This window comes from Phyllobates terribilis, unplaced genomic scaffold (assembly GCF_046119375.1).
Source record: "Phyllobates terribilis strain yellow unplaced genomic scaffold, ASM4611937v1 Scaffold_3__8_contigs__length_932513732, whole genome shotgun sequence".
Taxonomy (NCBI): Eukaryota; Metazoa; Chordata; class Amphibia; order Anura; family Dendrobatidae; genus Phyllobates; species Phyllobates terribilis.
In genome coordinates, this window is record NW_027362763.1 from 453,413,796 (window position 1) to 453,441,085 (window position 27,290).

The 27,290-nt window shown below is 43.4% G+C and overlaps 1 protein-coding gene across 1 annotated transcript in view; it reads right to left on the reverse strand.

Moving 5' to 3' along the window:
• SIM1 (SIM bHLH transcription factor 1) overlaps window positions 1-27,290 on the reverse strand; it is a 173,869-nt gene that overhangs the window by 109,107 nt on the left and 37,472 nt on the right. The window contains exons 3-8 of the mRNA XM_073675760.1: window positions 18,437-18,519; window positions 17,478-17,567; window positions 17,061-17,169; window positions 16,870-16,955; window positions 15,282-15,481; window positions 14,911-15,017 (exon numbers count right to left, since the gene is read on the reverse strand). Coding sequence (XP_073531861.1) covers window positions 14,911-15,017; window positions 15,282-15,481; window positions 16,870-16,955; window positions 17,061-17,169; window positions 17,478-17,567; window positions 18,437-18,519 — 675 coding nt within the window. The remainder of the gene's footprint in view (window positions 1-14,910; window positions 15,018-15,281; window positions 15,482-16,869; window positions 16,956-17,060; window positions 17,170-17,477; window positions 17,568-18,436; window positions 18,520-27,290) is intronic.

A 27,290-nucleotide genomic window follows, 5' to 3' on the forward strand; every position in this document is an offset into this window, starting at 1 on the left:
AGAGGAAAAGACGGCTCCACAAGTTGGACGACCAGTGGGAGAAGGACCCGTACACCGTACTGCCCTCAAGCCACGAGAACCCGAAAGTCTGTACCATCAGTAAAGACGGAGGGGAGACCATAGCCATTGTATCCCGGGATCACCTGAAGAAGTGTCCTGAACAGCTACGGAACCCTGAAGAGGAACAAGAAGACCATCGACCCGTAGAGGAAAGGGAAGATATGGTTAGTACTGTGCTCGGAGACTTCCCTCGGTCCTGGACTCAAGTCAATGGTGCAGTTGTGGTACCCGTCCTCACGTTCCTCCAACCAGCATCCCAAGTGCCTACGGAGCAACAGGTAGAGCTGGAAGAGCAGCCGGTCCAGGAGGCAGAAGACTCCACACAAGCAGAACAGGAGGATCAACCCTCTGCTTATAGTGAGCCTGCCGTACCCCTAGTGAGCCAAAGAGCCGGTAGACAGCTGCCCAGTTTACCCTTGACAGCTCCTACACCCTGTAGTTCAGGGCTAGACAGTCAGCTCCGTAGGTCCACTAGGGCCACTAGAGGCCAGTTACCCGCACGTTGGAGGATTTGAAGTGTATAAATTGTTTTATTTGTGGTTACCTGTTTTTCTTGTTGCTTGTGTATAATTATGTGTTTCTAGTTATTTATAGGAGTCCTTGGTGGATTTACCGGGAATCCTTGTACATGGTTGGAGCGTAACCTAGGAATGGACTAAAGACTGTTAAGGACTCGGGGCAGGACAGACCCCTACCTGGTTACGTCTCCCTGTTTTGGTGAAATGGACACCTTGCTTTTCTTCAAAAACTGCACCCGGTTGCGGACACGCCGTGACCATCTTTATATGTTTTTCTTATTGTACTATTATTGTTTATACCTTGTTATGTTTAAAAATATGTTTAGTCCCGGAGTACTAAATTTCACTAGGGGGGAATGTGGCACCCCAGGGGTCTGGTTTCCACAGTAACAGCAATGTTATGTCTGAGAGCAGGTGGGAGGTCTCTTGGTCAGGGATCCTGTGCATGCCACACCTCCTGCCCAGTCCTGGGAGGGGAAGAACTTCCCCTATATAAACCTAGGGCTGAGGCAGGGTTAGTGAGTAGAGAAGAAGTAGAGACAGAGAAGCAGATATAGGAAAAGAACATCAGGAGCTCTGTGGGAGCAGTGCTACAAGGAGTCAGGGGCTGTCAGCTGCAGAGCTCGCCCTGACTGAGAAGTTATCACCGGACCCGGAGTCCGAGGCTGTGGGGACTAACTCCTATCCAACAGCAGAAACCGACCGGCAGGGGATTGCAGGTCCTCTGGCCCAGAAACCCGAAGGCACGGTCACACGCGTGGGACCAGCACCGCCGTCGTGGAGCGGAAGCTACTAGAAGGCCCCGAGTCACCGGCCATACGGGTGAGCACCACACGGTACACTCAGGGACGTGGGCTACTTATACCCGCCTCTAGCAAGGTAGCCAGAAGAGTATCGTTAGTTTGGGAGGCCTACAACTCCGCCTGGCCAGGGGAGATCCCATCTGCTCAAGGACTGACCAGGCCCCAATCGCTAGCCAGTACTCCGGGAGGGTCTATCTTTGTCACCAGTAAAGACCCTGAACTACACCGTACCGTCTCCGAGTGGTTCCTGCTACCCCCATCATCCACGTCGGCTGCCCTGAGGCCATACCCCTCCCGTTGGGGGTTATACTATCACGCTGCATAATCCTACCACCGGCCTCAGCGGTCTGCCCTGCAGCAGCAGCTCCTTAGCTGTACTCAACGGGTGGCGTAGTCGTCCAACATCTACCGCTAATACAGCGCCACTTAGTCTGACTCCCTGGGCACGGACCGGATCACCGCCACGAGACTACAACCCTCAAAAGATCCGGCTCCGAGTAAGCTCCCGCGTGTGCAACGCAGCGCGACACAGGCCCAGGGGCGCGTCCTAGTGACGACGAGGTCAGGTTGCGCCTTCCTGGACAGAGACGTAGTACTGGAAGCACGTCAACAACTGCATCCTCAAACACAACTCTGCCTCTCACCACAAGTCGTGGTGGCTCTTCAGGTCGCATGGGTGCTAAGCCTTGCATAGCCTGGGCATTTTTTCAGATCGATAAAGATGACCCAACTCGTGTTATCTGTAACATTTGTCAGCAAAAGCTAAGTAGAGGCCAAAAAATACATAGTTTGAGTACTTCATGCATGAACCGGCACATGGATATGAAGCATAAGTTGCAGTGGGAAGCTCAGTGTGCTACAATGCGGCCTAGCCGGCCGGGCCAACCACCGTCTGCCATATCTTGTGCATCCGCGGCCTCTTCATCCTCTGTGACTGGGGGGACAGCAGTCACACCTGTTTTGGGGCGCAGACCTGCCACCTCTTTACCCGCAACAGCCAGCGTGATTGGCAGGTCATCATTTTCTTTGGAGGTGGTAACACCAGCTGGTGTTGAGCGCTGTCCGACATCGATAGCACCACCTTTGGATCAAGGCAACCTAACATGTCCGCCTGCATCTTCCTCACAGACCGGCAGTTTGCCGGGGACACCCTTATCAACCCCGTCTAAGCACAATAGCCAGCCCTCGGTCCCTCAGATGTGGACAAGTAAAAGACCATTTCCTCCTAGCCATGAGAAAGCTAAGAGGTTGAATTTCACCATCTGCAAGCTCTTGGCTACAGAAATGCTGCCTTTCCGCCTGGTGGACACAGAGGATTTTCGAGACCTTATGTCCGTCGCAGTGCCCCAGTACTAGATGCCCAGTCGGCACTACTTCTCAAAGAAAGGTGTGCCTGCGCTCCACCAGCATGTCGCACATAACATCACCGCTTCTTTGAGAAACTCTGTGTGTGACAGGGTGCATTTCACCACAGACACTTGGACGAGTAGGCATGGACAGGGGCGTTACATGTCGCTGACTGGGCACTGGGTAACTATGGTGACAGCAGGACAAGGGGCTGCTGTCCAAGTCTTGCCGTCCCCACGAGTTGTGCGTCAATCCTCTTTATGTCAAAGTTCCTCCACTGCTTCTGCCTCCTCAACCTCCTCTCGGTCTTCCACCTGCACCCAAAGCCTGTCTGGTCATGCCACAAGCTTTCTAACTGCGCAGAAGGGATCCTGCACACCTCCTTACTATGCTGGCAGTAGGGCTCAACGTCATCAGGCGGTTTTTACATTGAAATGTCTGGGAAATGTGAGTCACACAGCTGAGGAGTTGTGGTCAGCTCTGGAGAACCAATTTCATGAATGGTTGTCTCCACTGGACCTGAAACCAGGGAAGGCCGTGTGCGACAATGCTGCAAACCTGGGTGCGGCCCTTCGCCGGGGCAATGTCACACACGTGCCTTGTATGGCTCACGTGTTGAACCTGGTTGTCCAGCAATTTTTAGCCCACTATCCCAGACTAGATGGCCTTCTGCAGAGGGCACGGTCGCTGTGTGCTCACTTCCGCCGTTCGCATCCCGCAGCTCAGCGACTTACATCTCTACAGAAGTCGTTGGGCCTGCCACTTCACCGGCTAAAATGCGATGTGCCTACCCGGTGGAATTCAACTCTGCACATGTTGCAGCGACTGTGGCAGCACCGACAAGCCCTGGTGCAATACGTTCTGACGTATAGCCTGGGCCAACGAGCTTCAGAGGTGGGGCAAATCACGCTGGAGGAGTGGTCTCAGATCAGGGACCTATGCACCCTTCTGCACAGTTTTGAAATGGCGACGAAGATGTTTAGTGCTGACGATGCCATTATCAGCATGACTATTCCGGTGATTTACATGCTGGAGCACATGTTAAACAGAATTCGGAGTCAGGTGGTGGCACAAGAGGAGGTGGAGGAAGTAGAGGAGGAGGAGTTGTATGCGGAAGGGCTAACATCTGCAAGGTCCAGACGGTCGGCAGCACCAAGGCGGCAGGCATGTGAGGGTGGGGGAGATGGTTTTACCAGGGCGCATGGTAGCAGCCAAACTAGTGAGGAAGGTGCAGGAGCCCAGGAAGAAGTGGAAGACGAACTGATGGAAGACTCATCAGATGAGGGAGACCTTGATCACATTTCTGTTGTGCGAGGTTGGGGGGAGAGGACAGAGGAAGGAAGCATGATTGTTACCTCGCCACCAACACAACAGGGACTTGGTGCTCCTGGATGCGCAACACACATGAGTGCCTTCTTGCTGCACTACCTGCAACATGACCCTCGAATTGTGAGAATTAGAAATAATCCTGACTACTGGGTTGCCACACTGTTAGATCCCCGGTACAAAAGTAAATTTGCAGAAATTATTCCTGCCATAGAAAGGGATGCACGCATGCAGGAGTATCAGCAGAGACTGTTGCAGAATCTTACATGTGCTTTTCCACAAAATACCAGTGGTGCACGTAGTGAATCTCACAGTTCCAACTTGCCAACCGTGGGACCGTCAAGTGTTCAGCACTCAAACCGTAACAGAACCACAGTATCTGCTGGTAACATCAATTTTGCGGAATCATTTCACCACTTTTTTAGCCCATCCTTTGCAAGGCCACAGGAGACAAGAAGTCTGACACATAGTCAACGCCTAGAGACGATGGTACAGGAGTATCTCCAAGTAAACATTGAAGCCACGACTGTGTCACTGGACCCTTGCTCTTTTTGGGCTTCCAATCTGGATAAATGGCCGGAGCTAGCCACTTACGCCTTGGAGATCTTGTCATGCCCCGCAGCCAGCGTTCTGTCTGAACGTGTGTTCAGCGCTGCTGGTGGTGTGCTGACAGATAAGCGCACGCGGCTCTCCACTGATAATGTAGACAGACTCACGTTCATAAAGATGAACAAATCATGGATCCGAAACGACTTTTCTACCCCTGTGTCATCCTGGGGAGAGTAAAAGCTTGATGATTGGTTAAAATCACCCTACCAACCGTTTTAAGCTTTCAAATTACTAATCATGTTTATCTGTATCTTGACTGGAAAATAATTTGGGCTTTGTAGCAGTGTGCAGCACTGATCCTATTAGGCCATCTATACTAAAGCTTCACCAGATTTAAAATTAAAAATAATTTTTAGCTGCATCTAGCCCGGAAAATAATTTTGGGGCTCCGAGATGCGCAAGGCACATAAGTGCCTTCTTGCTGCACTACCTGCAGCATGACCCTCATATTGTCAGAATTCGAAGTAATCATGACTACTGGGTTGCCACACTCTTAGATCCCCCAAACTTTTCGATCAACCTTTTCATTTTAATAAAGACCAAAAAAATGGTCATTTTTGAAATTATAAGCATTAGCAGGTTGTTAGAAACTGAAATCAAACAGTTTTCAACTCAAAACTTTATTCTAGGTGATGTTACATTTTCACATAGGACCCCTTGTTCGAAAGGAGCTTCTGAACTCTCTCGTCCATTGAATTTGTCAGGTTTTGGATGGTTTCTGCTTCAATTGTTTTGCATGAGGACAGAATACCCTCCCAGAGCTGTTGCTTAGATGTGAACTGCCTCCCGCCATCATAGACACTCCTTTTAATGATGCTCCAAAGGTTCTGAATGGGGTAGAGGTCAGGGGAGCATGGGGGTCACACCATAAGTTTGTCCCCTTTTATGCCCATATCAGCCAGAGATGCAGATGTTTTATGTGCAGCATGAGATGGTGCATTATCATGCAGAAAAATGATCTTGCTGTGAAATACACGGTTCTTCTTCTTGAACCATGGCAGGAAGTGCTGTTTGAGAAAATCCACATACATTATGGAGTTCATCTTTAGCGCCTTCAGGGATCCTAAAGGGGCCGACAATCTCTCTCCCCATGATTCCAGCCCAAAACATTACTCCACCTCCTCCTTGTTGGCGCTGTAGCCGTGTTTGCGTGGGGTGTCCATCAACCAGCCATCCTCCACTCCATCCATCTGGACCATCGAGCGCTGCACGGCACTCATCCGTCAACAAAACAGTTTTGAAATCAGTCTTCATGTAATGTTTGGCCCACTGGTGCCGTTTCTGCTTGTGTGAAGTGGATAGAGGAGGTCGATAGGATGGCGCATGCACAGCTGCAAACCTCTGAAGGACCCTGCATCTTGTTGTTCGGGGGACGTTGGAGGCACAAGCAGCTTCAAAAACTTGTCTGCTGCTATGACAAGGCTTTTTTGCCGCTGCTCTTTCAACCTGACGTAATTGCCTGTAGGAAAGAGTCCTCAATTTGCCCTTATCAGCACGCACACGTGTGTACTGTGAATCAGCTACATACTTCTTGATTGCCAAGACACTTCATCCTGATCATCGCACAATGTTGATTGTAGTCATGCCTTGACCTAAACACTCCACAATTTGTTGCTTCTCAGCAGCCGACACATCCTTTTTCTTTCCCATTTTGGCAGAAAATGTAGGCTGCTTAATAATGTGAGAGAGCCTTCTTAAGTAGTCTTGCCTTTCATTGGACACACCTGCCAAACTAATTAGCACAGGTGTCTGCAATTGCTTACAGTGATATAAAGAGCCCTGACACACATCACCATCAATGAGTTTAACTGACAAACAAACAAATTCTTCCCTTATCACTCCTAAACACTTTTTGCATAATAATTTGGAACGCAGTGTACATGTGCTTTTCCACAAAACACCAGTGGTTCACGTAGTGAATCTTACAGTTCTAACTTGCCAACCGTGGTCTGTATGGAGTTGTTCAATATAGGGCCCAAAATTAAGATAACATAGATGGGAGAGGTCTCTATGAATAGGAATTCCTAAGTATTTGATACCCTGTGAGGGCCAGGCAAAGGGAAAGTTGGACTGGATGGAATCCTATATGGATTTGGGGAGGGAGACATCGAGGGCCTCAGACTTCGCTGCATTGATTTTAAAATTTTACCATGTAACAAAGTGATCTATTTCAGCCATAACAGCATGGATGGATATATGTGATTGAGTGATATATACTAGGACATCATCAGCAAATAGAGAGCACTTGTACTTGGTGCCTCCCACCTCAATCCACCTAATATTGGGGTTATGGCGAATTGATGAGAGCAGGTGCTCCGTCACTAGGATGTATAAGAGAGGGGACAGAGGACATCACTGCCTTGTCCCATTGGTGATTGTGAAAGGTGATGAAAATGTTCTGACGCACCCCCTGGGCCTTGGGACACCCGGAGCCGGACCCTTTTTGGTGGATGCTGGTGGTTGTAGTCTTCATGGCGGCGACCCGGTTCCGTGGCTCAGGGCGGTCAAACCAGTGGCGGAACTATTTATGTGGTTTTGATGTTTAAATGTCCGACTACGCCACCCGTGGATTGCAGTCAGAGTGAACCGCCGCTACAGGGCAGACCGATGAGGCTGGTGTTGTGGGTGCAGCAGAGCGTAGCATAACTCCCCACGGGAGGAGTATAGCCTCAGGGCAGTGTATGCGGAGGATGGGGGTGATGGTGCAGGGCAGCAGCAGTAACGACACGGAGTCAGTGATGCAGTTCAGGGCCTTTACTCACAGTTCTTATTATCCAGACCACGTCTGCAGGTAACGGCTGCCCACGTCGTACTGTGCTCACCAGGTGAGGGGCTCAGACAACTCCCAGATAACTTTGGAGCACTTCACAGGACCCCCTTTGTGTGTCCTTTGTCTGGCCTTTCTTACCAACACTTCTGTCCGGCTGCCTCGGGCCTCCTCTTGGTAAACTTGTCGCCAGTTTCCCTGACCCTATGTGGTGCCTTCCTAGCGGGTGTAGCGAGGGGCTGCGCCACATAAAATGTCAGAGCCTCCGGTTTCTAGCTGAGGGTCGTTTCCTGCCTCCACTAGTTCGGGGACCGGTCTCCCCCTTTGGCCTGACCCTCCACGCAGGTGGATTCGGGCGTGCGGTGGCGACTCGCCCGTCCGCACCCCTGGGATCCCTTCATTCCTCGTTCCTGGAGCCTTCTCCGCTCCTCTTCCTTCCTTCTCCCTCTTCCAGGCCTGGGCCTCTGTTACTAGGCCCGCCTCCGGAGCAGAGCTCATGCAGAGCCCCTGCTCCCTGCCACTTCTGCTCAGACTTCTCTGCACTGAACTAAGATGGTGCCCACCTTTTATACTCCCTTCTCAATGTACCCAGGAACTGCTTCCTCCCTGCTCCTGCACTACAGGGTTCCCCTTCCTCAGTGTTCCCTCCCCCCACTCCAGCCAGGGACAGGGACTGTCGTGCCCATCTCAGGGGCATATTGGTCGCCCTGCCCCACGGCAATGTGGTGTAATGCATGCAGGTGTCGGGTCCTGATCCACACTCCATCCTTACCTGAGAGTGAGATATCACACCTCTGGGTGAGGTGCAATACGTCTGTAGCAACCGAGCCCTCAGGGTGCTACAGTTCCATTTATCTTCAGCCTAGGTGACGTATTGCGATACAGGGCCGTGATTTTGGCTATAAAAGGGTCCCCTAGACCCCTACCCCAAGCTTTTTAAGAGAATCATATATGGCGTGCCAGGAGACTCTATGGAATGCTTTCTCAGCATCCAACGAGAGTATCTAATTACAAATTTTTAACTGCATCTAGCCCAGGAAATACTTTGTGCCTAGTAGCAGTGCCTGCTAGTCAGCGGATTATCCCGGCTGTTAAGCAAGCTGCACCACCTGTAGTTTAGACACTTAATTTTTTCAAAGGAAATGCTTCGGGACCATGGGATACTTAGTGAAGAGCATCAGGAGGCACCCCAAGGCATAGGGGCTGGGACTGGCAGTAGGATGCCTTGCGGTGGACAGCCGAGCTCGATCCTTATAAAAGCTTTTTAACTGCAGCAGCTTTAGTGGACGCTACTGGAGCTGGAATTACCGCGGCTGCTGGCATGAGACTTGCCCTCCAATAGATCCTTGTAAATGGATTTAAAGTGTATTCATTCAAATTAGAGAGACAATTTAAATTAAAAAGCTTAGAGCTGCCTCCACCACAGGGGGGCTCGCTCGACCCACCAGCGGACAGGCACCAGTATTGGGAGAGGGGGGCTGGCCGTCAGGGTTCACCGCGGCTCTGGCACAAACCCGGCGACACAGAGGTGGCACGGGCAGGAGCGGACTGGCCGTGTTGGCTTCTCACTTTTTGGATTTTAGAAGGGCATGACATGCCTATATCTGTGTCTCCCCCTCCTTTTACTCCTCCACCTCTTTTATTTTCGCATGACTATATGTACTTGTCACTTTTCCATGTGTTAGTTATGTCTTCTGAGCAGTTTGTCAGCTTTTGGACACCTTTGAAGGTGTTTTCTATGTGTTTCTATGTGTTTTTGTTTGCCTGCCATTGGTTTTAACGGTGTTCGAAGGTGTTCGACGAACAGTTCGACGAACAGTTCGGCGAACACACGGGTGTTCGACGAACCGAACCGAAATCGAACACTACGGGGGTGGCTCAACACTAGTAGTAATGTCCCCATCCTGGTCCCCATATTTTAGTAATGCTCTCCATCCTGGTCCCCATCTTGTAGTAATGTGCCCATCCTGGTCCCCATATTGTAGTAATGTCCTCTATCCTGGTAACCCATCTTGTAGTAATGGCCAATACTGGTCCCTAACTTGTAGAACATTCAACTGAAAAGAATCACTGACTTCGGCTTCCCTCAGGACCAGGCCGCAATCATTACTAGGGCTCTAGTGCTTGCGGGCCACAGTAACAGTCTTAGGGGCCGCATGCATCAACCTGGAAGACGGAAACCATACCAAATATACCACATCAACCTCATCAAGCCGTGGCAAGACAGGGAGGCTGTAGAAGCTCCATGCTTGCTGTGCAAGAGAGACGGTAACGTTGGAGGAGTCACAATAGCAGAAACACTAGCCAAGGCCCAGAAACAGCAGTGTCGAGAGTTACTGCAGAAGAACCAGGATCTGTACTCATAATTGCCGGGCTGCACAAGCACCATAAAACACGAGGTTCTGATGGAGCCACATGTGCGGGTGAACTTGAAGCCATATCGGATACCTGAGGCCCGAGTTGATCTCTAAAGAGGTGGATCGTATGCTGAAGCTCGGGGTCATTGAGGAATCCAAGAGTGGTTGGTTGAGCCCGATTGTCCTGGTCCCAAAGCCCCATGGGGAATGGAGGTTCTGCAACGACTATCGGAAGTTGAATGAGGTCTCCAAGTTTAATACCTATCCGATGCCACGTGTCTATGAGCTGATCGAGCGACTTGGGCCAGCAAAGTACATAACCACCTTGGATTTGACGAAGGGATATTGGCAGATCCCCATGGCACAGGGAGCCAAAGAGAAAACTGCATTTTCTACGCCGGAAGGATATTTACAGTGTGTCTGGATGCAGCTTGGACTGCAGGGGGCCCCTGCAACCTTCCAGAGAGCTATGGATCAAGTCCTTGCACCCCATAAGCAATACGCCGCAGCATACCTGGGCGATATTATTATCTTCAGCCTGGACTGGGAGAGTCATCTGGAAAAGGTCCAGGTGGTGTTTGATGCTCTAAGGAAGGCAGGGTTTTCAATAAACTCCCAAGAAATGTGCCATGGGAAAAGTATAAGCCAAATACCTGGGTTATGTAGTAGGGAGAGGCGAGATCAAACCCCAAATCAGTAAAGTGGAGGCAATCCAAACCTGGCTGAGATCGCTGTCAAAGAAACAGGTTAGAGCCTTCCTGGGGATCGTAGGATACTACAGGAGGTTCATCTCAAATTTCACCATGACGGCCGCAAGCCTGACTGACCTCCTTAAGGGGACGAAATCAGCTATGCCAAAGTGGATTGCAGAGGCAGAGTCGGCCTTTCAAGAGATGAAGGTGGCGCTGTGTAAGCAACTGGTCCTTGTGGCCCCCGACTTTAAGAAACAGTTTATACTGCAGACAGATGCCTAGGATGACGGATTGGGAGCAGTCCTTTCCCAAGAGATATACAGGGAGGAGTGCCCTGTTCTCATGTGAGAGGAATTATGCAGTCATAGAGAAGGAGTGATTGGCCATAAAGTGGGCGGTGGACACATTACGGTACTATCTGGTAGGACATAAGTTTAGATTGGTATCCGACCATGCCCCACTCAGGTGGCTGAGGGAAACAAAGGGTAAAAATGCTATGGTCACCTACTGGTTTTTAGCCCTACAGGATTATAACTTCCATGTAGAACATAGAGCACGGAGGCTATATGGTAATGCTGATGCACTATCGAGAATCCCCTGTATGGTAGTAGAAAGTGCCAAGCCTCACAGCTTTAGGCAGAGGGGGAGGTATGTAAGGTGGCTAATGGTCGTGTAGTCGATGGGAGGTATGTATCCCAGAGATGGCTGGTCTCTGTGATGTAACCCGGTGTAGTTTCTCTAGTGCATGCATGAACTAAGAGGATTAATTGATGCAGCTGGGAGCCGGGGTACGGGTTGCTAGGAGAGATGGGCGGGTCCAGCAACCCACATACCTCACCTCTGGGTGTGGTTAAACAGCCTGTGTGTCTGGAGGGAGAAGGCCTCCTGTTCTGGTTGTCTCCAGACTAGGCCGTGTACTGGATGCTACGCCAGCCTGTGTGACCACAGTGGTGGCTAACCAGAGACTTTTGCTTAAAGGACTGTTTACTTTGCTTTTTGCCTGCACTGAAGGCTGTTTGATTGCATTTTACTTTCTGGCCAGTTTATGAAGCCAATAAACTGTACTGGACATGTTAAGGAACATGCCTCCTGTTTGCCTCACATCGCACTTGAGTGAGTAAAATCCCTACAAGACCTTTAAATTTACTATATGCTTTCCTATACACTCTTATTTTAAAAGTAATATACATTAAAATGACTCTCTGGCATTATATCAATAAGATAAATCAGATATTAGCAAAGTGTGACACATGGGCCACAAATAGCCCTTTGGCTGTTCCTGTTTGACCTGTGGTATCCCACATCACGCGCCAACCTCCTCCCCACAGCTACACCATTCCTCCCGGAGTCCACTCTTCACTGGTATCTGCATTCTCAGATAGTAGTTGAAGGAAACTGTGAGGGCTATCATACTGTGTGAGGGGTCCATTATACTTTGTGAGTAAGGGGCTGTTGAGGAATCATACTGTATGGGGGAATTGTGCGAGCAGCATACTGTGTGGGGAGCTGTGGAGGAATCATATTGTTTGGGGGAATGTGTGGGTGTGGAGGCGGTGGGGGCAATCATACTGTGTGGGTGAATTTGTGAGGCCCATCATACTGTGTGAGTAAAGGGCTGTTGGGGAATCATACTGTGTGGGGGAATTGTGCGGGCATCATACTGTCTGGAGAGCTGTGGAGGAATCATTTTGTATGGGGGAATGTGTGGGTGTGGAGGCTGTGGGGGCAATCATACTGTGTGTGGAGAACTGTGGACACATTATACAGTGTTTGGCAGGGCTGTCGGGCCATCATACTGTGTAAGTGGCTGCAGGGGTATTATACGGTGTGTTTGGGGCTATGGGAGCATCATACTGTGTGGAGGGAACTGTGGGTACATCATTCTATACGTGGAGGCATCATTCTGAGTGTGGGTGAATTGTTGAACAATGAGCCCTATCATAAAGTGCATTAGCATTAGCAGATAGTCAACATACTTAATTCAATTCGATATTAAGAGATACAATTATTATAAGGTAATAAAAATAATAAAAATAATGATAATGGGCAGAACTAAGTTTGGCCTATTGGTTCGGCCCTCCACAACAGTCTCTGTCTATCATGTGGCCCCTTGAAAAATGAATTGTCCACTTCTGATATAAACTGATCAACACCGGTGATTGTGTATGGTGGCTTAAAGAAAGGAGGCATTCCGGCTTAAGGCTATCTAAAAGCACCAACCACAATACATATAATAAATACCAGCTAAGTATAGCACAGTCACCAACTTCATGCACTCTTGCAGTTCTCTTTGCTGTTATCTACTGCTGTTCACTGTGCGGAGGGAGATGCTGTATGCTGCCTGTGAATGAGGCCGTGCTAGCGTGCTAAGTATAATAGATCCTTCCCTCCTTATTCACAAAAATGTTCCTCCCCGTGGTTAAAATGAACAGACAATGCTGAAATTGCTATTGTTCTGCCAGAGTCATTCCCTTGTGTAAATATGTGGAGTTTTTACTGAAATAATGTGGGTGGCATCTCTGTAAAGATGTTGAGTTAGGAACTGGTGCCGTATGGATGGTGGGTCTGTGTAAACTGAGCACTAGATACGTGTGTTTTTTTCTAATATATATTCTACAGACAAGGAACTACACTGTATACAAGGTACTATGTGCGCAGCCCTCGTAAACAAGCAGTGCTGTCCCTGCAATGAGGGGGGAGTAGATCTAGGGACTGAATTGCTGCAGAGTACACACACAGCGTGAATGCATCCACAACTAGGTTCAGCTAACTGACATTTTTTATTAAATTATTTTTTTTTAAAGCTGCAACCATGTTGGGAATATAATATGACCGCAAAAGACAATTGCACAGGCCACATTTCCTTTTATATTCACTATATATAACATTACATCTCAAAGCACAATATACAGTATATCCATATGGGCCAAGGTAAAGGCAATGGCAGATGTCTGCATAGCCTATATTCACACAGAAACTGCATTTTGGAAAACTCTTACATTATTCCATGTGAACTGGATATGCAAGGATAATAGTAGAAGAGTTTTATTATAATTTATGTCATTTAGCTCATATATTATAAAGAAGACCCACGTTACCCTAAGAGTACAAAATATGATGTATGAAAAGAAGGTTGTAATTTGGCATCACTTTCCCTTTTTTGACACTTTGTACACAGAGATTCACAAAACAAAAGCCACTGAAATCCAACTAATCAAAAGGGACAAGATTGGACACAATGGGGTGCAAGGGCCCGGACAATGCAAGATCAACCATGCCAAGCAGACACGCCTCACTGACAATTATCTCCTAAAGGAAAGTGTAGTAACAAGCCTATGAATGAGAATCAAAGATAAGTGCGTGCGCATGGTTGTACTCAACTGTGAAAGTATATTATAGACAATCACGTAAAGGAGTTGTTAAAATGTGTCTAATATATAGTAAATAGCACAAGGAGCAATGTTGGAAATACTATTACAAATCTGCTATTTTCTCAAAAAAATGTTCCTTACTTTGCAGCAGATTGTTCTGATTATTATGCTAATGTGCATAAGACCATGATAATAAAGCAGCATATTATCAATTAACAGTGTAGAGCTGGTTTATCTCTTTACTACTTTGACAGTCAGTGACACATCTGTCAATCCTCAGAGCATCTATGAACCGTCAGCGAGAGCTCATCCTCCTGCAGGGGCAAATGTGCACTGAATACTATTGTGTTCATCACATGGAGCATTTACAACATATTCTCAGTGTTGGTAATAGCCATGTCCTACAGTCTTTATAGCTCAATAGTCAGATTGGACACATGTCATCTATGATATTTCAATATTAAGATTACATTGAATAATTTGCAATATATATACATATATATGTTATTTCATTTGAATTTGTTTAATTTAATACCACATTTTTTTGCATTATTTATCATTCAAGAAGTTATCATTTACATTGGTAATGTGGACCATTTATTATAAGGATATTCTTGTATCTGACTGACCACATTTTCATTAAGTAGATTATATAATTTTTCGATTTCATTGTAATAGCAAACAAACTAATGTCTACGATCTAATATTTCTAACCATGATTATTATAAACTGTAAAATAACTTTTTGGCTTGCAGAATCAGGCTGCAGCGTTATGCCAATAGGTAGAGATGAAAGAGGTGGGACCTCAATCTATCAGACATATGATGTCTAAGGTGGGAAACCCTTTAGAATTGACTTGAACCCAAATTATGAAATTTGTCAGTTACATTACATTTTATGACTTATCTTTTTGTTACCTTTCCATCAGCCAAAATAAACATAAATCGAACATGGCCACATAGTACTAACTAGATAATGGAGTTTTCCTACTAAGCAAAAGATGGTGCTAAAAGACACCCATGGAATTAAGAGATATTTAATGAATAAACTGAATCCTTACATAAGTGATGTGCACACCGCAAATGAAATGTGTCACATCCATGAACATGATGATACAACGTCTTCTCAATAAGATCTTGAGGTTCATATCCAGTTAACTCTGCAACTCTAAAAAGAGGAAAGCACATAATGAGCATAACATCCCAAAGTTACTTCTGTGGTTTAAGATAAATGATATCTTATTTCCTGTATTCAGACCATTTATGTTTATACAGACAGATTATATTAATACATAAATTATGGATCAAGTTAAAATGCATTTAATAAGAACATCAACCATAAATGTACTTGGAATGAGCTTCACTGAGTGGTAAAAACTAATAATTTCTAACGCATATTCTGTTACTAAATACTCAGTGATGAAAAGCTTACCTGGAATCTAGAAATATTAGCTTCATATCAAGACTAGCTCTGAACATGAACATATTGCTATGGAGTTTGATCTCAGTAACGGCACTGGGAGGGAGGGAATGACCAACAGCAACCAAGCCTACATTTTGGTAACAGCCATCAAACGGAGACATGTCTAGACTATACTGTCTGATCTTGAGATATCCACTGCAATGTATGACCTGTAAAACACGGAAATTAAAACATCATGTTCCTTCTTATTTTAATTCTGCTTATATTCACATTTAATTCACTATGTCATGGATGTATATAGAAAATACACCTCCAGACAAATCCTATTAACACTTCCAGAGACAATAAGTCACTGGACAAAGAGGCATTGACACAAAAATAATTAAAATATATAATTTTTATTAAAGTTCACCATATAAAATAAATTAAAAGGCAAGCATATGGGTATCTCAATTTGTAGCAAACAGGTTTTGCAGGTACAAAGTACTATGTAAATTTCTCAAATTTTTATCATACATTTAACATGGTCATGGTACATATATATTAGACTTATAGTTTCATACCAAGTGCACAGTGCTTAAGTTGATATTGTACTCTCTGTGTGCAGCCTTATTATAAGGTTTATAGGACATAAATTAAGGGCGTTTTAATGAAGATAAATAAAGTGTAAGTGCAGGCGTTTGCAGGTCTCCAAAAACATAGCTGTAAGTAAGATATCACAACTTATTGGACTGTTGTCATGTCTCCCATGTGTATTTTGTGAGCAGCAGCATAGGAAAGACATATGATTTCTTTATGGAACTATTTAAAAACTGAAATGCACTTGCACTTTATTTATCTTCATTAAAATTCCCCCAATTTATGTCCTATAAACCTTATAAGGTGGCACACAGAGAGTACAATATCAACTTGAGCACTATGCACTTGGTATGAAACTATAAGTCTAATATATATGTACCATGACCATGTTAAATGTATGATAAAAATGTGAGAAATTTACATAGTACTTTGTGCCTGCAAAACCTGTTTGCTACAAAATGAAATACCCATATGCTTGCCTTCTCATTTATTTTATATGGTGAACATCAATAAAGAATATATATCTTAATTATTTTAGCGTCAATTCCTCTATGTACAGGGACTTATTGTCTCTGGAAGTATTATATTCACATCTGTAGTATTGATGATCACATAGGCAACATCCGCAAAAGATGGCATTCAAGTTTCTAAGAGTAAATTCTTCTGTTTACAACTAATAGGTAAAGGACTCTTTTGTATACATATTCAAAAATAGTAATTTTAAGACCTCATTCCCATATATTTCACCATTGATATTTGTAAAATACCGGAGGGGGCTGATGCCAGAACTGATCTCAAATGTCAATGTAATCATTCCAGTCATCTGGCACATCAGTTCTAAAGACAGATCCAAAAATATTACATTATTTTCATCAGTTGCGTCCGATTAAGGCATGAAACTACTGGCTGCACACAATTGATATATTTGTACCCAGCTAAGACATCTACAAGGTAAAACATTTAAAAATTAGTTTTAAAAAATAGATTGTTGAGTTTCCCACTATTGACAGTCACCTACCTTATATCCCCCACAAGTTAGACCTGCATTCCGCTTTGCCAGCACACACTTCATCCGCAGAAAAAAAGAACGTTCTATTTCATATTCTGTAAGGCAAGTGAACTAAAATTAGCTTTACATCCCAGTCTCTGAGTATGTGACACTGCTCTGAGCCTCCATATACAGAAAGAGACGGATAGGAAGTGATTTACCCTGCACAAAGTGGGAATGATATGGTTGGTGTGCTGTAAGCACTGCAGTCATCTCATCATGATCAGCGGGGTGAATGTACTCATAGATGCTATTTCCAGTCAATTCTACCTACAGGAAGAGAGGATCATCAATGGAATCAAATAGAAATAATAAAAATGCACAGTACATGTACGAAACATCTGAGAAAGGCGGACACTTTAATGATAAAATTATTAGGAATAGAAGAATTGTATGCAGTAAATAAATTATAGAAATCCGAGACACAGACAAATGCAATTGTAAACCGTATTCCTACTAGATCTGGGGGAGTGCATGTCAACTCTTTATCAATAGTTGTTGGATGATAAGATTCTCAAATTAACACCTGGAGGTGTGAGTAACTATACAAGCACAAATAGTCACCCATAATTGCTTACCTGTGATAAGCCCAGGTGAACCGAAGCAGTCTCGGAGATATACATGATTTTCCCATCAGGTGCCACCACAAAGATGAAACCATCCAAGGTCTATGCAGGAGGATGGAAATAAAATAAACAGAAAATTCAGACTCCCAGATCTGAATACCTAGAGTGCAGCAATTTAAATACAATTTACATTTGGAAAGCACTTGGGTGGTCAGATGTCCCTTCACCTCTAGCTTAAACATCTCATTGTTGAATCAAACATGGTATTAGACAGGAGAGTGCTATATGGGAAATGGGTTTAATCTTCTATTGTTTAACATTTCCAACGCTTATCACCTGCAAACACTGTGAAGATATATGACTCTCAGCAGGGAAAGTGGCTTTAAGCTACTACAATGCAGAAATTGACTTTACAGACTATTCTGCCTCTCACTTCACTGGTGCCTGATAAACAGTTTATACAAGTAACAACAGGGGATTAGATATGTATTTTCCTAAACACAACAATCAGTTATTCCATTACAATCTTATTTCCCAGACTTAGTATACAGCAACAATATAGTAAGATGGAACTCCTGGCTTCATGGAAGAAGTTATTACATAGAAGAAGTACATGTATCTATCCATTTACATGAATACATCTATTTATTAGTTTAGTAAGTGTTTATAAACTAGAATTTCCTAAAGTCTAGTAAAATATTTGCTGTTTTTATAGATTTGTATTCTATAAAAACAGCAAATATTTTACTAGATTTTAGGAAATTCTAGTTTATAAAGACTTACTAAACTAATAAATAGATGTAAATATCACCCTAAACAGTAGCATAATGATAACAGTGCATTTACTCTGTGGCAATGTGGGAAAGCACGTAGAAGTTTATAAGTTACACAATGTGATAATTAAATGTGGGCTGAAAGGTCTGCATTCTTTAATCATTAATTGGAAATAGCTGTTTCCCTGCATGTTCTACCTGTAAAAGATGAGATCCCAGTTCTCGACCAACATTATCCAAGGTACTAGATCTGCTGGTATGGCCCCAGGCTTCTCCGAGTCCTGTATGCATAAACAAACAGAAGAATTGGTGAGAAAGCTGGATGTGGACTCTTGGACCAGAGGTCATCTGCTACATTATCTCACTGCAAACAGCAGCTTTTCATTCCAAACACAATGCATTTCAAATACTACGAAACCTCGGCATAAGGCAGCGCCTGACTGCTGTAAATTCTGGATATAAATAAAATGCACATGGTAAGTTTTATAGTGGAATAGTTTCAAGACAAAGAAATCTGATTCCGCAGATGCTCCTGCAGCCACTAAAATAATTCTCATTATTTTCTGTAATGGATATATAGTAATACTGCAAAACCTACATGTTAAATAGTTCTAAAATGATAAATAGAAAAGTAATAAACAGAGAAATATATATTTGGATAGATAGATAGGTAGATAGATAGATAGATAGATAGATAGATAGATAGATAGATAGATAGATAGATAGATGTCTCCACAGGAGAAACCACAGGAGAAACCACAGGTCAGTTGTAAAATATAAGTAAGTACAGTTCAGTTATTTATTTATAAACATAAAATAAAGTCTTTCTCTTTGAGCACAGTGTGCAAACTATTAATGAGCTAAAATAAAATAATAAACTTTTACGCTATCATGCATATTGCTATTGTATTGGACTGTAGATTGTTTTATTCATTAGAGCAGTGTACTTTCCTACTTTAACCGATGATGACGATGTCTGTAAAGAACTGTGGAAGTTAATGATGCCATATAAGAGAGTAATAATAAATAAACTAAGCACAGCGAGTTATAACTATAGGCATTCATTTATAAATTATGGATCTGATTCTTCTGAATTACTCCTCAAATCAATCTCTCAACCACCCACTCCTAGAGAGGTAGGCAGAAACAACTCCCTGTTCTCCACTTTCTTCCCACTGCCTCACTCGTGTTGCTTTTGGGGCTCCTGGCATTATTGCACCATAGGACAGCATTCAAAAGGTATGAACATGACAAAACACATGAACACTATAAGCTATTGATATAAATGCCATCTTTGGATATTAGCTTTGCATCAGATGAATGTCAGTAGAACATGCAGATTTCGGATGGACTTCCTCAGGAAAGTCCATGGAGGCCTTCCAACAGTACTCCAATGTCAGATATTAGGCAAAGAAGGGCATGTTGGATTTAAACTTTCTTTGTTCCAACAGAAGATAAGCTGCTGCCAGAGGAGTCTAGAAGACGCTAATTCTCCTATTCCCATTGATAACACAGGCATCAGACAAGTTTGAATGCTTAAAGGGAAGTACCAGTAATTTATCTGAACTACCTGCCACCCAATAGGTAAATGTATGCGCACCAAAGGTTTCAGTTGAAGGTGGCATTTTTGTTAAATAACATATCTTAATCTCTTCTTTAAAAAAATACTTACAAAACATAAAGACAAAACAATTTACATTAACAAAAAAATACAATTGCTTCCTAAATTACTAATCATAAGTGTGAGTTCAAGGGTGCATATCCTGTGGCTCAGGTGCCACCTGCAGCCCACAATTCCATTCTGTGCAGCCCCCTGCCATATCTGATGCCCATGTGTTCAGTAGCTCTCATCAACTTTGGGGATAGCTGCGCTCATTGTATGGTCATCTTGACTTATTTTTCTGGAGAGCTAAATAGAGGAGCACAGGACCCTTTTTGTCTTCAATAGTAGAAGTTCTAGAAATGGAACCCCCTATTATTAGATTTTGGTATATACAGTACTGTCGATATACACCTCTGATCAGAATACCCATTCAGATTTTAGGCGGCCCTTGGGAATGTCGCAATAACAAATTTTGGCAATTGGACCAAAAAGGGTTGTGCACCTCTAGTCTAGTAGGACTACTAAAACTTCTGAGAGGGAATTAAAGATTTCACTGGAGTCTTGTACAACAACCTAATATAGAAGAAAATGGTGTACATCCCAGAGAAATGTGTTATACGGACTATCACTAAAGATGAGCCTCCTTTGAATTGCTCCAAAGTCTTCCAGTGTCTCCAAATTCCTCACCTCTCCAAACCATTCCTAAACTTTTGAGATTGCCTTAATTTTCAAATATTTAGGTCTTTTCTTGTGAGGAGGCAGTGAAACCGGGAAGACTGAAAGTAGCAAGACCTTCGGGTCGATCATTAGCCTTATGTTCAGATGTGTATCTATCAAATCTACAATTTCACACCAAAATTGTTATATTAAAGGGCAGACCAACCAATAGGCTCCGTTCTACATCACCAGTAAAAAACAGTTGGGACAGATAGCATTATTTTCATGTAATTCTTAGGCACAAAGTACTTTTTAGAAATGATTTAAATCTTTAATTCTTGATAATAAATTAAAGATAGACCCTTGTATAACATTGTAAAGGTATTCTCCATTCCCTTTCTGATATTACTGACCCTAATTTCTCTATTTCTATTAGCCAGGTTCACCTTGTTGCAAACGTGCTTGTTTTCTTATTGCAAAAAAAAACAAGCAACTGATTATTGAAAGATTGAAGATTTGGTCTATTTCCCATTATTTCACCTAAAAGAGATGTCAGATTTCCTCCCATTATACTTTCACGTAAAACAAATCTTTCTGTTTGTGGAAAAAAAACAGAAACCCATTAGATTTTATTGGCTGGTGAGAAGCTGGGATTTCCTAAGAAGAGAGAAAGGTGGCTTGTACTTAGAGGCGGCAATGTTTGCTTATATGTATACATCAGTATGAGCTGCTACAAGGTAACCATTGACCTATATGAGCACCTAGAGTGCTGGCCAAAAGTATTGGCACCCCTGCAATTCTGTCAGATAATACTCAGTTTCTTCCTGAAAATGATTGCAATCACAAATTCTTTGGTATTATTCTCTTCATTTAATTTGTCTTCAATGAAAAAAACACAAAAAGAATTGTCCTAAAGCCAAATTGGATATAATTCCACACCAAACCTAAAAAAGGGGGTGGACAAAAGTATTGGCACCCTTTGAAAAATCATGTGATGCTTCTCTAATTCGTGTAATTAACAGCACCTGTAACTTACCTGTGGCACCTAACAGGTGTTGGCAATAACTAAATCACACTTGCAGCCAGTTAACATGGATTAAAGTTGACTCAACCTCTGTCCTGTGTCCTTGTGTGCACCACATTGAGCATGGAGAAAAGAAATAAGACCAAAGAACTGTCTGAGGACTTGAGAAACCAAATTGTGAGGAAGCATGAGCAATCTCAAGGCTACAAGTCCATCTCCAAAGACCTGAATGTTCCTGTGTCTTCCGTGCGCAGTGTCATCAAGAAGTTTAAAGCCCATGGCACTGTGGCTAACCTCCCTAGATGTGGACGGAAAAGAAAAATTGACGAGAGATTTCAACGCAAGATTGTGTGGATGGTGGATAAAGAACCTCGACTAACATCCAAACAATTTCAAGCTGCCCTGCAGTCCGAGGGTACAACAGTGTCAACCCGTACTATCCGTCGGCGTCTGAATGAAAAGGGACTGTATGGTAGGATACCCAGGAAGACCCCACTTCTTACCCCGATACATAAAAAAGCCAGGCTGTAGTTTGCGAAAACTTACCTGAGAAAGCCTAAAACGTTTTGGAAGAATGTTCTCTGGTCAGATGAGACAAAAGTAGAGCTTTTTGGGAAAAAGCATCAACATAGAGTGTACAGGAAAAAAAAAGAGGCATTCAAAGAAAAGAACACGGTCCCTACAGTCAAACATGATGGAGGTTCCCTGATGTTTAGGGGTTGCTTTGCTGCCTCTGGCACTGGACTGCTTGACCGTGTGCATGGCATTATGAAGTCTGAAGACTACCAAAAAATTTTGCAGCATAATGTAGGACCCAGTGTGAGAAAGCTGGGTCTCCCTCAGAGGTCATGGGTCTTCCAGCAAGACAATGACCCAAAACACACTTCCAAAAGCACTATAAAATGGTTTGAGAGAAAGCACTGGAGACTTCTAAGGTGTCCAGCAATGAGTCCAGACCTGAATCCCATAGAACACCTGTGGAGAGATCTCAAAATGGCAGTTTGGAGAAGGCACCCTTCAAATATCAGGGACCTGGAGCAGTTTGCCAAAGAAGAATGGTCTACAATTCCAGCAGATCATTGTAAGAAACTCATTGATGGTTACCGGAAGCGGTTGTTCGCAGTTATTTTGGCTAAAGGTTGTGCAACCAAGTATTAGGCTGAGGGTGCCAATACTTTTGTCCGGCCCTTTTTTGGAGTTTTGTGTGAAATGATCAATGATTTGATTTTTGCTTCATTCTCTTTTGTGTTTTTTCCTTGCAAGCAAATTAAATGAAGATAATAATACCAAAGAATTTGTGATTGCAATCATTTTCAGGAAGAAACTGAGTATTATCTGACAGAATTGCAGGGGTGCCAATACTTTTGGCCAGCACTGTATGTGTACATGCTGTCTCACTCGAGCACTTTTCAGATTATTATTATTATTTATTATTATAGAGATATTTATTCCACGGTGCTTTGCATGTGAAAAGGGGTATACAGATATAATTTTTAAAATTCAGGACCATTATCATTAAAGGTACTTACAGAGAAAGATACCTAAACTAATACAAGTGAACTTTTCATGAGGAAAATCATGTTTTACTGTTTCAAATACTACTAGTTTGTGCAACACAGCACATAAACATTCTACATTTTCTATTTTTTTAAATAATTCTTCATTAAGTGGCATTGATTGTTTTAGTATGTAGACATACTGTAGATCTAATGATAGTCGTTAATAATGTCCTTTCCAAGTAGATCATTAATAACATCTAAAGATGTAGTGATATAATTAAATCTAGCTTTATTACTAATTTATCATATATTATCTTGCATAAATAGATGAAAGCTGTAATATGTGTAAATTAAAAGGGTTGCCCATTTAATCTTTCTTTTATTTATTACATCTGATTCATGGTGCTCAAACAGCAGACAGCATGAATCAGAGCTTGATTGTACGGTTGCAGCCAGGTACAGTGAGGAAAATAAATATTTCATGCACTGCCGATTTTGTAAGTTTTCCCACCTACAAAGAATGGAAAGGTCTGTAATTTTTATCGTAGGTACACTTCAACTGTGAGAGACAGAATCTAAAAAAAATTCAGAAAATCACATTGAATGATTTTTACATAATTATTTTGCATTTTATTGTATGAAATAAGTATTTGATACAATAGAAAAACAGAACATAATATTTGGTACAGAAACCTTTGTTTGCAATTACAGAGGTCAGACCTTTCCTGTAGTTCTTGACCAAGTTAGCACACACTGCAGCAGGGATTTTGGACCACTCCTTCATACAGATCTTCTCCAGATCTTTCAGGTTTTGGGGCAGTCACTAGGCAACATTGAGTTTCAGTTCCCTCCAAAGATTTTCTATTGGGTTCAGGTCTGGAGACTGACTAGTCCACTCCAAGACCTTGAAATGCTTCTTACAGAGCCATTCCTTAGTTGCCTTGACTGTGTGTTTTGGGTCATTGACATGATGGAAGGCCCAGCCACGACCCATCTTCAATGCTCTTACTGAGGGAGGGAGGTTGTTGCCCAAAATCTTGCAATACATGACCCCATCCATCCTCCCTTCAATACGGTGCCGTTGTCCTGTCACCTTTGCAGAAAAGCACCCCCAAAGTATGATATTTCCCCACCATGCTTCATGGTTGGGATGGTGTTCTTGGATTTGTACTCATCCTTCTTCTTCCTCCAAACACAGCAAGTGGAGTTGATACCAAAAAGTTCTATTTCGGTGTCAACTGACCCCATGACCTTCTCCCATGCCTCCTCTAGATCATCCAGATGGTCATTGGAAAACTTCAAACAGGCCTGGACATGTGCTGGCGTGACAAGGGGGACCTTGTGTGCCTTGCAGGATTTTAATCCACGATGGCGTAGTGTGTTACTAACGGTAATGTTTGAGACTGTGGTCCCAGCTCTCTTCAGGTCATTAACCAGGTCCTCCTGTGTAGTTCTGGGCTGATTCCTGAACTTTATCAGAATCATCCTTACTCCACGAGGCGAGATCTTGCATGGAGCCCCAGACCAAGAAAGACTGACAGTCATCTTGTGTTTCTTCCATTTTTTAATAATTGTTCCAACAGTTGTTGCCTTCTCACCAAGCTGCTTGCCTATTGTCCTGTAGCCCATCCCAGCCTTGTGCAGGTCTACAATTTTTTCCCTTGTGTCCTTAGACAGCTCTTTGGTCTTGGCCATGGTGGAGAGGTTGGAGTGTGATTGATTGAGTGTGTAGACAGGAGTCTTTCATACAGTTAACGAGTGCAAACAGGTGCAATTAATACAGGCAATGAGTGCAGAGTAGGAGGGCTTCTTAAAGAAAAACTAACAGGTCTGAGAGAGACAGAATTCTTGCTGGTTGTTAGGTGATCAAATACTTATTTCATGCAATAATATGATAATTAATTATTTAAAAATCATACAATGTGATTTTCTGGTTTTATATTTAGATTCTGTCCCTCACAGTTCAAGTGTACCTACAATAAAACTTACAGACCTCTCCATTCTTTGTAAATGGGAAAACTTGAAAAATCGGCAGTGTATCAAATACTTATTTTCCCCTTCATATAGTACAAACTAAAAGTTTGGACACACCTTTTCATTTAAAGATTTTTCTGTATTTTCATGACTATGAAAATTGTACATTCACACTGAAGGCATCAAAACTACGAATTAACACATGTGGAATTATATACTTAACAAAAAAGTGTGAAACAACTGAAAATATGTCTTATATTCTAGGTTCTTCAAAGTAGCCACCTTTTGCTTTGATGACTGCTTTGCACACTCTTGGCATTCTCTTGATGAGCTTCAAGAGGGAGTCACCGGAAATGGTCTTCCAACAATCTTGAAGGAGTTCCCAGAGATGCTTAGCACTTGTTGGCCCTTTTGCCTTCACTCTGCGGTCCAGCTCACTGCAAACCATCTCGATTGGGTTCAGGTCTGGTGACCGTAGAGGCCAGGTCATCTGGCGTAGCACCCTATCACTCTCCTTCTTGGTCAAATAGCCCTTACACAGCCTGGAGTTGTGTTTGGGGTCATTGTCCTGTTGAAAAATAAATGATGGTCCAACTAAACGCAAACCGGATGGGATAGCATGCAGCTGCAAGATGCTGTGGTAGCCATGCTGGTTCAGTATGCCTTCAATTTTGATTAAATCCCCAACAGTGTCACCAGCAAAGCACCCCCACACCATCACACCTCCTCCTCCATGCTTCACGGTGGGAACCAGGCATGTAGAGTCCATCCGTTCACCTTTTCTGTGTCGCACAAAGACACGGTGGTTGGAACCAAACATCTCAAATTTGGACTCATCAGACCAAAGCACAGATTTCCACTGGTCTAATGTCCATTCCTTGTGTTCTTTAGCTCAAAAAAGTCTCTTCTGCTTGTTGCCTGTCCTTAGCAGTGGTTTCCTAGCAACTATTTTACCATGAAGGCCTGCTGCACAAAGTCTCCTCTTAACAGTTGTTGAAGAGATGTGTCTGCTGCTAGAACTCTGTGTGGCATTGACCTAGTCTCTAATCTGAGCTGCTGTTAACCTGCGATTTCTGAGGCTGGTGACTCGGATAAATTTATCCTCAGAAGCAGAGGTGACTCTTGGTCTTCCTTTCCTGGGGCGCTCCTCATGTGAGCCAGTTTCTTTGTAGCGCTTGATGGTTTTTGCAACTGCGCTTGGGGACACTTTCAAAGTTTTCCCAATTTTTCGGACTGACGGACCTTCATTTCTTAAAAGTAATGATGTCCACTCATTTTTCTTTACTTAGCTGCTTTTTTCTTGCCATAATACAAATTCTAACAGTCTATTCAGTAGGACAATCAGCTGTGTATCCACCAGACTTCTGCACAACACAACTGATGGTCCCAACACCATTTATAAGGCAAGAAATCCCACTTATTAAACCTGACAGGGCACACCTGTGAAGTGAAAACCATTTCCGGTGACTACCTCTTGAAGCTCATCAAGAGAATGCCAAGAGTGTGCAAAGCAATCATCAAAGCAAAAGGTGGCTACTTTGAAGAACCAAGAATATAAGACATATTTTCAGTTGTTTCACACTTTTTTGTTAAGGATATAATTCCACATGTGTTAATTCATAGTTTTGATGCCTTCAGTGTGAATGTACAATTTTCATAGTCATGAAAATACAGAAAAATCTTTAAATGAGAAGGTGTGTCCAAACTTTTGGTTTGTACTGTATATGTTCTCTGAAACAGTTTCAGAGAGATTAAAACTTTAAAGATCTGGCCTGGGACCAATGCTGAAGATAAGACTAGCCCGTCTCCATCCCAGGCCGGCTCTTAACAGCGCTGCATGTGATAGACTGGTCTCTCCCTTATGTGTATGTAGGGAGAGACCTGTCAATCACCTAGAGTAGAGCTGGAGAAGCTGGCTGGGGGCTATTCCAGACTTGTCTTATCTAAGTCTATGGGACCTAGCTGGATCTCTGAAACCCTAGAGTATTTCAGCAAAAAATATAACTGCCTGCACTAGTGTCGCCAGACTCTGATTCATGCGGTCTGCAGTTTGGGCAGCATAATTCAGATGACAGGTTCCCTTTAACAAATGTATTGTGGACTTTATTTTGTGACACTAATATATTAGTCTGTGAGGAAGACAGTTAGGCCACGGCCCCACTATCAGTATTTGGTCAGTATTCGGTCAGTATTTTTTCTCAGGTGTGGGAGCCAAAACCAGGTAAGGAACAATCAGAAAAAAGGTTCTCTGCACCAATTCTGCATTTATCACCCACTCCTGGTTTTGGCTTCCAC